Genomic DNA, 14,303 nt, shown 5'->3' on the forward strand with positions numbered 1-14,303 from the left:
AAAGACATTGTTTTGGTTTCCCCCAACCCCTAGAGAGAGACTTGCCTCCTAATTATCCTAGACCAATGACCAGCCTAGCCACCATATGTAAAGGTGAACAAATCCAGGATGCCACCTTCTTCAAAGTGAGGGAGAATGCATAAGGAACGGCAGGCAACTTGATTTACCTTCCAACACCAGCTCAACAACTCTCTTGCTATTTTGCAGAGGGTCTTTTTTTTTTCACCAATAAAATTCGAATTAAAAGAAGAGCTAGGCCAGGTACGGTGGCTCACACCTGTAATCCCACTGCTTTGGAAGGTTGAGGTAGAAGGATTGTTTGAAGCCAGGAGTTCAAGATCAGCTTGGGCGATCTAGCAACACCCTGTCTCAACAAAACAAAAAATAGAAAAATTAGCTGGGCATGGTGGTGCGCATATGTAGTCCTGCTACTTGGGAAGCTGAGGCAGGGGGGATCACTTGAGCTCAGGAATTTGAAGTTACAGTGAGCTATGATCATGCCACTGTACTCCAGCCTGGGTGATAGAGCAAGACCCTGTCTCAAAAGAAAGAGGAAAGGAAAGGAGAGGAGGGGAGGGGAAGGGAGGAGAGGGGAGGGGAGGGAAGGGGAAGAGAAGAAAAGAGCAGAGCAGAGCAGAGCAGAGCTATGCCTACAAGATTTAGAGAGCTAACAGTGCAAAGATACATACAAGTTGTTTTGTAAGCCAATGCATTATTTAAATGTTAGGAGTCTTTAGGATATGATGATATTTTCAACCTAAATTCCTTTGTTTCGATTTGAAATTCTGACATTGCCTTTCCTTAGAGGGCTCATAGCAACCTCTGGGTGTTATTTTCACAGGTGATAAAGATTTTTATTACTTATTTCTTATGTTCCTCTTGATAACATGGGGCTGAGAGCTAAAATGTATACCTATACCTGTGATGAAAGTTGCAATATGTCAGCATATCACTGAAATCAGTAATGATAGGTATGTGAATTGACTCATAATTCAATAAGACAATGGAGGGAAAAACTCAGCTTGGAATAAGTAAATAGAATAGAAAATTTATCACACCAAAAAATCCAGTTTACAAAGCAATAAATGACTCTTCTACTCATGAGCTATGTGACAATAAGTCACTAAATTTTCTATATTTCAGTTTCTTTATTAATAAAATGAGAAGTGGGATTAGGTTACCTCCAAGGTTCTAACATTCTGTAAAATCTTGTAAAAACTCAAAGAAGCATTTTTATTTTCTATAACAAAGCTTCCTTTTCAGATGGCCAAGTTATTGTGATGGAAGGCATTCCAGAAAATAGAAAACAGTGGCTACACGAGGCGCCAGGAACCTTAATGAGTGTTTTGGCTGCAGCACATCTAACGAGTAGCTCATTTTCTGCCAATGAAGGAGAATTTGGTATGTAGTTTATTTTTAACAACATGACCATTCCCAAGAGGAATTTCATCAAAGATTTGCAAATGCAGAAAGGGGATAAAAATACCTTTAGCCTGGAGAGAGAATTGGGAGGGTGTCTAGCCCTTTCAGACACCGATTTGCTTTGTCCAAGCCTGTTCCAAATGCTCATAACAAAAGACATGAGCTTCCAAGGAGAAGGGTGTAATTTTCTTTAATGTAATCAGCTGACAACTGATGAAAAGTTAAGTAAGTGGGGCTAGTGGCTTTGTAGCTGAAGAACTAGTATTGCTTAGCTCTATCTGACAGTTTATTTCTGACAGCTATTCAGTGGACTCAATTACTATCCTATGGGCAATAAAAATCTATCGTAATATAGTTTGAGGGTTTTATTTTAGTCTCCATTTTTTAACAAGATTCTGCTTTTGTTTACTTTAGGGAAAGCCAACCTTCATTTTCTAAACTTTTAGGGAATTCACATGACAATGGGAATTTGGTTCTGTCAGGTATTCAGGTATGAAGTGCTACAAGAAAAGCCACTGCAGGCAGGCAGAGATTCAACAAGCATCTGCACAGGTGTGAGGCTTGGGGCCTCGCATTGTGCAGATGTGAGGCAAAAGGAGATAAACTAAGAAACTAGATAGTTTCTTAGGCTGATAAATGCTTGCCAAGTTAAGTAGCACGACACAAATATATATACAACATTAGCCGGTGACGTGTGCCTGTAGTCTCAGCTACTCTGGAGGCTGAGGTGGGAGGATCGCTTGAGGCAGGAATTGGAGGCTGCAGTGAGCTATGATCGCACCACTGCACTCCAGCCTGGGGGACATATTGAGACCCTGTCTCTAAATAATATATATATTATTAAGAATAATGCAAGAGAGGTACCTAAATAATTACCAAAGAGTGGGTCAGCCAGTTTGTGAAATCCAAGAAAGGGGGAATCTGAAATTCCAGCTGTCTAGTTGACACTTAAAAAATGTACAGGATTTTGGTGAGATGAGCATTTTAGGTGGGAGGACCATATGAAGGATGGACTTGCAGAAAGCAGATGGGTGCTGGTGACTGAGAAGGCCAGTATGACTAAAATCTAGGAGCAGTAGAAGGGGCCAGAGTCCCTGAGTATATGAAGTCCTTTGGTGTTATTACTTATCTCCATGGACACACTGTTGTTTCAAACTTAGGAGAGACAGAGAGGCAGAGATGTTGCCTTTGATCCTCTTTCCAGTACCTTCTAACTGCTGCAGTGTAATCGGCTGCTGCCTGCTATCTGAGGATAAAGTATCATCTATAAGAGGTGGAGTGGAGGAAGCTTGGGGCCTGCACGGCCTCATCTGTGCATTCCTGTCATGTTTTCTCCCCACTGTCCCCCTACCCTACCAGACTGGGCTTTGCAGAGATGTCTGGAATGTAGTAGATTTTGAATAAGTGGTTTCTGAATGAATGACAGCCTGTAACTTCATTGATATGCTTCTGTTTAATCCAAAAAAATTCTAATCCGCTTTCTGTAAACCCTCAAGTTTGTCTACTGTCTCCTGTCTTTTCTCTGTTAGCTGCCTCTGAGAATTACACAGTCATTCAGTCTATTAACAAAATACTATGAGATTTGCAGAGGAAAAAGGGAGAGCTTGATTTTCTATAAAAAACAATCTGCAGACTGGAGAGGCACAGCCTTCAGGACAAGTAAAAGTGTACTTCCCGAAGAATGAAGGGAGGGCTTGGCTTAAATGGGGAAAGTTCTTGCCCTGGTTCTCAATCAGGCCCACTTATGCAAATGAAGGATTCAAACTTGTTCAGTCCTGATTGGTCAAAATAGTCTAGCCCTGATTAGGTGGTTTCCAAGCCCCAAACCAGAAGTATCTGTCCAGTGTTTCTTTCAAATGGCCGTTGGGTGCCGGGGCTGGGGGGGTTCCAGTCATAGTTTATCTCAGCACAAGCAACGGGAACTGGTTTGGCTTGATTCTAGAAAGGGAGGTCTTGTGACACTTTTACAACATCTTTCTGAGAACACAGAGTATGTGACTGCTCCCTCACCTAGCCATAGCTGCCTGGTTCATTTAACCTTTCTGTACCTCAGTTTCCTGCAATACACCAATTCTGAGATGCAGCCTCCTCCCCTTTTTAATGTTTCTGAAGTTGGGATGCAACATACAGTATATGGTGTTTTACAATCCCTGCAGTTCAGGCAGTAGTCTCCACATGACTCATGCCTGGGCCCCAGTTAACATTAACACTTGGAGGATGGGTGTCAGTGGGTAGAGATTTTCTTCCTAGAGATTAAAGTGAAACACTCTTTTAATCCCTAGTAACCAGATGGTTGGAGATTATGTATGGGAGAGGTAGTTTATGATTGCAAAAATAATCATAGTTCTTTACTCTTCCTTTGTATTCATCCTCTTTGTAATATAACTTTGTAGCTCCATCATTAGGAAGAGTTTTTCCCTTACCCTCTTGAAATTGGACTGGCCATGTGATTTTCTTAGGCCAGTAGAATGCAATGGAAGTGGTAGTGTGCTAGGTCTGCATATTCAAGGAGCCTTGTGAGCTTCTGCTCTTTCTTTTGAAACCTTGTCCAGCTCTCAACTAGATCTCCTAGAACATGAGAGACCATGTGGAGCAGAGATAAGCCCCCCGCCCCCCAAGTTAGGCCATCCTAGACCAGCAAGCCTCCAGCTAGCCTAGCAGGTGATTGCAGATGTCTGAGGGAATTCAGCTGAGACCAGAAGGGCCAACTAGCTGAGCCCAGCCCAAATCATCTAATAGCAGAATTGTGACCTAAATAAATACTGTTTTAAGTCACTAAGTTATATGGTGGTTTATTATTCTGCAAAGGTTAAGAGATATAGACATATTTAGCAAAATTCTCAAAGTAGAAGTCCAAACTAGGCTAGCTCTACATCATTGTAAAGCCAGGTTAAGAAACCAGCATTTTTAGTTTTATTATGAATTCTTTTAGTTCTATTGCAGATTCTTTAAGAAAATTTCTCTCAACAACGCTTTTGGCTTCCAGCAATCCCATTGCTGGGCATCTACCCAAAAGATCCAATGACACTCTACAAAAAAGACACCTGCACTCGAATGTTTCTAGCAGCACAATTCATAATTGCAAGGCTGTGGAAACAGCCCAAGTGCCCATCAATCAAGAATGGATTAATAAAATGTGGTATAGGTATACCATGGAGTACTATTCAGCTCTAAGAAACAATGGTGACATAGCACATCTTATATTTTCCTGGTTAGAGCTGGAACTCATACTACTAAGTGAAGTTTCCCAAGAATGGAAAAACAAGCACCACATATACTCACCAGCAAATTGGTATTAGCTGAGCAGCACCTAAGTGGACACATAGGTACTACAGTAATAGGGTATTGGGCAGGTCGGAGGGGGGAGGGGGGCGGGTATATACATACATAATGAGTGAGATGTGCACCATCTGGGGGATGGTTATACTGGAGACTCAGACTTGTGGGGGGAGGGGGGAGATGGGCATTTATTGAGACCTTGAAATCTGTACCCCCATAATATCCCGAAATAAAAAAAAAACTTAAAAAAATGCTTTTGGCTGCATTAAGGTTGAAATTATATTAAAAAAAAAGAAGACCCAGACCTCAATGACAATGTGAGAGAGAAGGAAAATTTCCCCTTTGCCCCTAGAAGGTTCTCTGAAAGATCAACTCACAATAAGGCAGATTAATAAAAGAAAGAGATTACAAATTTATTTACCATGCACACAGGGAGAATCACAGAGTGATTACCCAATATCCCAGTGGGGTCCAGAAGTTTATATATCCTCATTTTAGAGAGGAGAGGGAGATGAGGAATATAGATAATTCTGTTTACTAGGGAGGATGCATAGATACTTGGGAGAATGAATGGATAGGGGGAAACAGATTGACTTACAAATGATTCTCTTTGGAAATTAAATTAACCTGAGAGACAGATAAGATCTTTAAAATTGGCCAGGTGTGGGGGGTGTGGAGCAGAAAGGCAATTGTTCTTTTTGATGGATCCCTCTGGTTTTATGCAGATAGAGGGGAAGCCCTTTCCAATGCCTATTGATCTCTAAGGGCCTTGAATTAAAAATACTCTTTATACAAAGGAATCATATTTGGGGGTGAAATTCCCTGTGCTCCTTCACAAGCATATGAAAAGATGCTCAACCTCAGTAATCATCAGGGAAATACAAATCAACACCACAATCAGATATTACCTCACACCCATTACAATGACCCCTATAGAAAATGACAAAAAATAAGTGTCAGCAAGGATGTGGAATAATTGTAACCCTTGTGCACTGTTGATAGTATTGCAAAATGATACAGTTGCTATGGAAAACAGTATGGAGGTTCTTCAAAGACTCAAAAATAGAACTACCATATGATCCAGCAATCCAACTTCTGGGTATATTTCCAAAAGAATTGAAAACAGGATCTTGAAGAAATATTTGTATACACTGACATTCACTGCAGCAGTATTCACAATAGCCAAGATGTAGAAACCTAAATGCTTATTAATGGATGAATGGATAAAGAAAATGTGGTATATACATACAATAGAGTATTATTCAGCCTTAAAAAAGAAGGAAATCCTATCACATGCTCTAAAGACTAAGAAAACATTGTGTCAGTTTATTGGGAACATTTTATTTGTGATTGGTATATAAAATAAAAGCACATCTTATGATTGGTGGAATCTTGAAGTAGTTGAGGGAATCTGATTGCTATAAACAAATGAAATATTGTGCTATTTTCAGTCTAATCCTTTTCCCAAGAGAAAAAAGTACATTTTTAATAAGAATAAAGGCAAAGATGAAAAAAAGGTAAAGTTGCATGTGTGTATTTTGGGTTTTCTCTGCAGGCACTGATGATGAAGCCTGATATCCACAAGCTGGATACTCAGTTTATAGAAACAATGGAGTAGGAAAGTGGTCCAATTCTGGCAAATCTTAAGTTTTTACATGCAGATTTTCTTAAAGTTTTTATACAATCAAAGCCTCTATCCCCAAAGTAGGGGTATTTTGTCTCTTCCTCTGTGCTTCCTCTCATCCCATTTCTTTTTCTGGTCTGGTTGTGTTGCCTGCTACCTTCAGGACAATGCGGAATAGCTGGGTATCACTTGTCATCCCTGTCTTATCCTCTGTTTTAGTGGAAATGATTAAAAGGTTTCACCCTTATGGTTGACGTTCACCGTAGAATTTTTGGTCTACACTCCTCATTGGATGTATAGGCTGGGATGCTTTAATATCTCTGTCTGTCATTTCATTAACAGTGGGAGCATTAAGACAACGGCTTCCTAAAGAAGAGGAAGGGCAGGTGGATATGGCCCCTGGCACTGAAGTAGATGAGGAACGACTAGATCCAAGATCTGATGATGATGACACGTAAGTGGGTCCTATGCAGATACCAAAATCTAGCACTGGTAGAAAGTTAAAATGCTGTTATTGAAACAGAAGATAGCCTCTAGAAACCTAGCTAAGGTTCTTCTCCAGTTCTCTAATACATTGTTTTATTTATTTGCAGCACTGACATTCTGTCTTAATTACTCTGGCTTTGTCCTACAAATATCTTTTGATATCTGGCAAGGCTAGTAACCACAGTGTTCTTTTAGTCTCCACACCTTATTCTTCAAAATTATCTTAGCCATTGTTGCCGGGTTGCTCATCATATACATCTTTGCATACTCTTATAAAAGTGTCATGAGAAACTTTATTGGGATTTTGGTAGGAATGACATTACATTTGTTATTAAATTATGGGAATTGACCTCTTTGTGATTATGAATCTTTTTTAAAAAGTTATTTTTTAGCTGGCAAATAAAAATTGTATATATGTATGGTATATAACATGATGTTTTGAAATATCTATACATTGTAGAATGGCTAAATCAAGCTAATTAATACATGCATTATCTTACATATTTATCATTTATTTTGGTGAGAACACATAAAATCTACTCTTAGCAATTTTCAAGTATACAATACATTGTGTTACTTCCAATTTTTTGGCTATGATAAATAAAGCTGCTATGAATATTTATGTACATGTCTTTGTATGGACATAAGTTTTCATTTCTCATGTGTGGGTAAATATCTAGGAGTGTAATGACTGAGCTGCATGGTAGGTGAATATTTAAGTTTTTAAGAAATTGCCAAACTGTTTTTTAAAGTGGTTATGCTATTTTACATTTCCACAAACAGTATGTGAGTTCTAGTTATTTTAGATCTTTGCCAACACTTGGTATAGTCAGTTTTAAAATTTTTTCCCAATCTAATGGGTGTGTAGTACTATCTTTATATTTTTTGAGTTTGGGGAATTATTCATACCTCCTTGCTACCAGTTCTTTGTCAGATACCTACTTTGCCAATATTTTCTCACTGTTTGGGTTTTCTTATTCATTTTCTTAATGATATGATTCAAGTTTTAAGTTTCTGACCAGTCTATTTTTTAAATCACTTTTTTCAAAAATCAGGATTTCTAATTTATTTGCATTTTGGACAGAAATCATCATCTGAATTTTAATGATTTAAAAAAAATTCATTGGGACTCCTTTTACTATTGAGCACAGGGTCAATTTTATGCCTGTTACAAATGCATATTCTTACTATTTTGGGAGTACATATATTCTATGTAACTATCTATTACATCAAGCTTAAACTTTTTTTGTCAAAGTGTTCTGTAGTCTTTTTTTCCCTTTATCACTTGCTGATAGAAATGTATTAAAATCTGCAACTATGTTTGTGATTTTGATGATTTCTTCTCATAATTCTATCTCCTTTCCAATATACTTTAGATATGTAGAAGCCATGTTCTAATTTATGATTGTTATATTAATTTGGTAAAGTGTCCCTTTAATGCTGTTTGCCTTAAATTCTGCTTTGTCTGATACTGATGTTGCTATTCCAACTTCTGTAATTCTTCATTTTATATTATTTTTATGACATATATTTTTTATTCTTTTACTTTCATCATTTCTTTGTGGTTTCATTATGGTGTGTTTTTTATAACGTGCATGTAGCTGGTTGATGTGCTCCTTATCATGTGATAATCTTTTAATTAGCTTGATTTAGTAAAATTCATTGTAATTGTTGACATATTCGGGTTTCACTCTACCATATCATTTTGGTTTTCTGTTTACTATCATTTCTCATTTGCTTTTTTCCCCTTTTTTCCTAGCCTTTTGTTAGGTTGACAGACTTTTCTATACTACTTTTTTCTCTCTATTCTAATTTCGAGGATATAGATTATATTTCTTTTAATAGTTAGCTTTTATACACTACCTACAAATTGATCTAACAAATTCCAAAGTTGCTCAATGTTTCTTCCTTCCTCCCAAATGTGAAAAACACAATCTAAATAGCCACTGAAACCCTTCCATTCTGATATTTTTTTATCTAGAATTATAATTTTATTTAAAAGCTTTTTTTATTGTGAAAAACTTTAAACATATATTAAAAGTAGAGAGAAGAGCATAATGAATCCTTGTGTATCCATGGTCCAGCTTTAACAATTATCAACATTGTTTATTCTATCCCCACATTCTCCTTTTTTTTGTAAGTAGAATTTTTTTTTTTTTTTTTTTTTTTTTGAGACAGAGTCTCGCTTTGTTGTCCAGGCTAGAGTGAGTGCCGTGGCGTCAGCCTAGCTCACAGCAACCTCAAACTCCTGGGCTTGAGTGATCCTTCTGCCTCAGCCTCCCGAGTAGCTGGGACTACAGGCATGCGCCACCATGCCCGGCTAATTTTTTATATATATATCAGTTGGCCAATTAATTTCTTTCTATTTATAGTAGAGACGGGGTCTCGCTCTTGCTCAGGCTGGTTTTGAACTCCTGACCTCGAGCAATCCGCCCGCCTCGGCCTCCCAAGAGCTAGGATTACAGGCGTGAGCCACAGCGCCCGGCCTGTAAGTAGAATATTTTAAATTTCAGACATTAAATCATCAAATATAATTTTATCATTTTAAAACAAAAATTTATATATATCTTTTTCTGTATAATGATATAATATGTATCTATTATTCCCAAATTAACTCAATTTGCCAACATAGTTTATTTTCTGAACTTGCCACTTTTTTCCTATCCCATACTTTCCCTCTGGTTTAATTTTTCTTCTTGCTGATGTATATACTTTAATAATACTTTATGATAGGTTATTGGGTGGTAAACTTTCTTATTCTTTGCATACCAAAAATTATTTTTATTTTGCTTTGAATCTTTAGCAGTAATTTTGCGGGGCACACAATTTTAGGTTGACAGTTATTTTTCTCCTGGCCTCCACTATTGTGGATAAGAAATCTGCTTTCACCTAATTGTTTTTCTTTTATAGATATGCTAACTTTCTCCCTGATATTTTTATAATTTTCTTTTTATCTTTGTATTCTTATGTTTTATGATAGTATGTTTAGGTCTGGAAATGTCTTTTATCCTGCTTTCTTCACTTTCTTTTAAGAACCCATGACTTTCTTTAGTTCTAGAAAATTTTTTTTTTTTTTTTTTTTTGAGACAGAGTCTCGCTTTGTTGCCCAGGCTAGAGTGAGTGCCGTGGCGTCAGCCTAGCTCACAGCAACCTCAAACTCCTGGGCTCGAGTGATCCTTCTGCCTCAGCCTCCCGGGTAGCTGGGACTACAGGCATGCGCCACCATGCCCGGCTAATTTTTTATATATATATCAGTTGGCCAATTAATTTCTTTCTATTTATAGTAGAGACGGGGTCTCGCTCTTGCTCAGGCTGGTTTTGAACTCCTGACCTTGAGCAATCCGCCCGCCTCGGCCTCCCAAGAGCTAGGATTACAGGCGTGAGCCACAGCGCCCGGCCAGTTCTAGAAAATTTTTATATTTGCTGTTCTTATTTCCTCCATTTTGGTCCTCTAATTAGATATAATTTGGAGCTTTTCAATCTATGCTCAATAATACCTAGTTGTGCTTTCATATTTTTTATTCCCTTTGTTCTACACAGCAACCTCAAACTCCTGGGCTCAGGCGATCCTCCTGCCTCAGCCTCCTGAGTAGCTGGGACCAGAGGTGTATGACACTGAGCCTGGCATCTCCTGTATTTTCAGTGCCTCTCTATTACCGCCTTCCCCCTAGCATATAAACATGCCCAAATCTCTCCCATCTTATGAAGCCAAAAAACCACTGCCCCCAGGTTCTCTAGATAACCCCGACCCTCTCAGAGCCAGGCTCCCTGCAGGAGGAGTTTAAACTCATTAGTACCACTTTTTTACCTCTCATTTCTTTCTCAACCCACTGTACATCAGTTCCTGCTGCACAGAATTCCTCTGAAATTGTCTCTCAGTGGACTGTTACCTTGAAAATTGCCAAATAAGATCATTATTTAGTCCTCACCTTATCTGACTGCTATCTTGGCTCCCATGACACACATTTTCTTGGCTCTTATCAGCTCTGTGTCAGTCCCCTTCACCTGCCATGTAAATATGGTATGTGTAAGTGCCCTAGGACAGTGACTGCCATGTAGTAAGGGCCCAATATATAGCAACTGTTTTCCTTTTTCTTCTTTCTTCCTCTCCTCTTAAACATAAGAGTGATGTTAAACATAAGATGGATATTAGTAAATATGCTGAAATGTGTTTAACACAAGTACAACTAAGCAGAAGACTGATCCTCCTAAGTTTGGTTGTTTATCACCCTTAGAAAAACAAGGCTGATATAATAAATAATTTATTACCTGAGTGAAAATGCAACTTTCATATTGCTCAAGTGGGGATGGGGAGTGAAAAGGGAAACTAGTTTTCATATACATTATGTATTCTTCAGTGCTTTCATATCACAATGTTAGTTTTTACTGTTTATTTCAGAAATTTTGAAGAATCTGAAGATGAGTTGAGAGAGGAAGTAGGAGAAACTCTAGAAAAACTTGCTACTACCAAAGAAGAAGAAAAAAGAGAAGAGGCCTCTGGTTCCTCTAAGGACTCTGAAAAGTCAGGAGAGAGAGAGAGGAGAAGCATGCTGAAATTTGAAGAATTAAATGAAGGTTTGGAGGATATTTCGACTCCATCTAATGAGCAAATTTGTATTGTTGATGAAGACCAAGGAACATCAACAACCAGTTAAAATATACAAATGTGATTATTGTACTTTTTCTTAAATAATAAGTTAATATCCATTAACTATTTTTTAGTATAGTCATATATGTTCATTTATTATAAAGGTTTTCTAGTAATCTCAAGGATTTATTAATTTTTCTTTCAAGTTAGACAATAGAACCAACTTTTAAGTGTAGAAATTATTATTTTTACTTTAAAACTTTTGTTAAGCAATCTTTTAGATAATATATGTGGTAGGCAGAATAATGTGGCTCAAACTCCAAAAGACATCATCACATCCTAATCCCCAGAATTTGTGAATATGTTGTTACATGGCAAAGAGGAATTAAGGTTGCAGATGGAACTAAGTTTGCTAATTAGCTGACTTTAATATAGGGAGGGTCCTTAAAAATGGAAGAGGAAAGCAAAAGAAAAAGCCAGGGAGAAGGCAGCGTGAAAAGGACGGAGGCTGACGTTGCTGGCTTTGAAGATGGAGGATGAGCCCACAAGCTAAGGAATTCAGGCAGCTCATGGAATCTGGGAAAGGCAAAGAAACAGATTCTTCTCTAAAGCCTCCAGAAGGAACACAGCTCTGCTGACACCTTGATTTTAGCCTAGTGACACTCACTTCAGACTTTTGACCTGCAGAACTGTGAGATAATAAATTTGTGTTGTTTTAACTAAGTCTGAGATAATTTGTTAGGATGGTGATAGTAAACTAATACAATATACAGATTCATTCATTCAAAATAATGAATCTGCCATTTTATAAAACTGTGATTTTGAAATGTCTTAAGTTATACCGAATACACTTTTTTTGAAGCTGATGTTGACACTCATGTGAGTAAGGCAATTGACAAAATGAGGAACAATGCATGCCATGGTTCATTATGCACTAAATAACCATTTTGTTATGTTTTATTGAACTAATAGTTTCAAGTGTATAGGTTATAAACTTCTTGAGAGCATGGAATATATTTGGTTTTTATGGCTTATGATGGTCTTTTTAGGTATAGTTATTAGCATAATGCCAGAAATAATTTCTTGAATTAATAAATGCTAATACATTTTCTTGTTAAGAATGTAAACTCTGTGAGGCAGGAAACTAGACTTAAATTTTTTTGGTTATGATCTTAATCCAAATATTGAACATGTTCCTGGAGCTTAACAGATGTTTCCTCAAATACTAGGGGGTATGTCTGCTGCTGGGAAGAAGAGAGTGGTTATATTTCAAGGTAGCAGAATTCTGCTTGAAATATCTGCTCCATGATAAAACAAAAACTGAAATAGTACATTGATACTTTATTAAGCTAAGAAAACAAAGATGAGGAGGGGTTGGTCACATTATTTGTAGGTTCTGCTTAGTATTTACAGTTGGTATAATTTTTATTAAGTGTGGGGAATGATGTGGCCAAGCACAGTGGCTCACACCTGTAATCCTTGCACTCCGGGAGCTGGGATGGAAGGATCACTTGAGCTCAGGAGTTTGAGACCAGTTTGAGCAAGATCCAAACCTCACCTGTACTAAAAAAAAAAAAAAAGAAAAGAAAAAAAGAACAAGTTACCTGGGCGTGGCACCTGCTGAAAGGGGCGGCCTTGCAAAAACAACAGGAAAATACGTAATCCCACAGTTTCCCAGTAATAGTTAAAGATCAAGCCTATGAGTTCTCTCACTAACAGGCACCCTGCAGTTTTGTTTTGCACAACTTCTGAAAACAGTGACATTTTAGTGGACTAGTCCTCCAGAAGTTCTCCGGATTCTAGCTGATATACCACTTTGATACTTTTATCAGTCTTCCAGAAATAATAAAAATGCATCTAACACCATATTAGGAACATTCAAAATTAACATATATGCAAGTTGTGTTTTTCAATGATATGTTTGTGATACAAAAATCATTTAGAAAAAGCTTTAAAAAGTTTTATGGAATTCCTAGGCTGAGTGTGGTAGCTCACGTCTATAGCCTGTAAATCTAGCACTTTGGCAGGCTGAGGTGGGAGGATTGCTTGAGCTTAGGAGTTCCAGACCAGCCTGAACAAGAGTGAGATCCCATCTCTACTAACAATAGGAAAAATTAGCTGGGTGTGGTGGCGAGTACCTGTAGTCCCAGATACTTGAGCGGCTGAGGCAGGAGGAATTCTGGAATACTTTCCTCCTTCACTACATCCTCTACTTTTGCTCTGTCCATTTCAATTTAGCTTTGGTCCCATAATTTGCATAGATTAGGAGATTGAGTGGGCAACAGTATGAATCTTACTTCAAAGACTAGGTATAAAATGAGAAAAAGCACTGGGCTGGGAGTCAGTATATTCAGGTTATAATCCTGATTCTTTCATCAAACAGCTTTGTGACACTGAAGGAGTCTACTACATTCTTTAAATTTTTGTCTGTAAAGTTGAAAATAAGAGAAAACTGGACTAGAGAATTTGTAGAGTTCCTTTCACTCCAATTTCTACCAGTCTTTCTTTTCTAAATGGAGTCATCTCGAACACAAAGCTAAGTTGGTGTATCAGAACATCCTGCAACTGACTGTTTTGCTTTTTGATCTGATGACAGAAGATGGCCTGCAGATGAACCAACAACATAAATAGTAGATAATGAAGCTGGCCTGACTGATGAATAGTTGAGAGGGGACTGCAAAGGAGTAATATACTTCTTTCCCATACCCCTAACACAAAGATGAATCACACTAAAGGGTTTCAATTCACTGAACTAGAAGGAAACGCTATGTATGCAGAAAATGCAAAAGTTGCAGGTCTTTACAGCCATTATCAGCATGCACACACATATTCACTTTTCCATGTTAATTATTCAGGATAGAAATCATATTAAATTTATACCAATTCCTAGCTATTGGCTTAGTT

General features: G+C 37.8%; 1 protein-coding gene across 1 annotated transcript; it reads left to right on the plus strand.

Moving 5' to 3' along the window:
* Window positions 1-5,768: 5,768 nt before the first annotated feature.
* Window positions 5,769-14,243, plus strand: LOC142874872 (serine/threonine-protein kinase Nek5-like). The gene is made up of 2 exons (XM_076009437.1): window positions 5,769-6,779; window positions 11,211-14,243. Exons 1-2 carry the CDS (start codon window positions 6,718-6,720, stop codon window positions 11,464-11,466), a joined length of 318 nt encoding a protein of 105 aa, XP_075865552.1. The 5' UTR covers window positions 5,769-6,717; the 3' UTR covers window positions 11,467-14,243.
* Window positions 14,244-14,303: the final 60 nt, after the last annotated feature.

The sequence above is a fragment of the Microcebus murinus genome, chromosome 13 (genome assembly GCF_040939455.1).
Source record: "Microcebus murinus isolate Inina chromosome 13, M.murinus_Inina_mat1.0, whole genome shotgun sequence".
Taxonomy (NCBI): Eukaryota; Metazoa; Chordata; class Mammalia; order Primates; family Cheirogaleidae; genus Microcebus; species Microcebus murinus.

Coding starts and splice junctions, on each gene's coding strand:
- LOC142874872 (XM_076009437.1), top strand. CDS start 6,718: ATGGCCCCTGGCACTGAAGTAGATGAGGAACGACTAGATCCAAGATCT. Junction 6,780..11,210: donor AGATCTGATGATGATGACAC/GTAAGTGGGTCC, acceptor TGTTTATTTCAG/AAATTTTGAAGAATCTGAAG.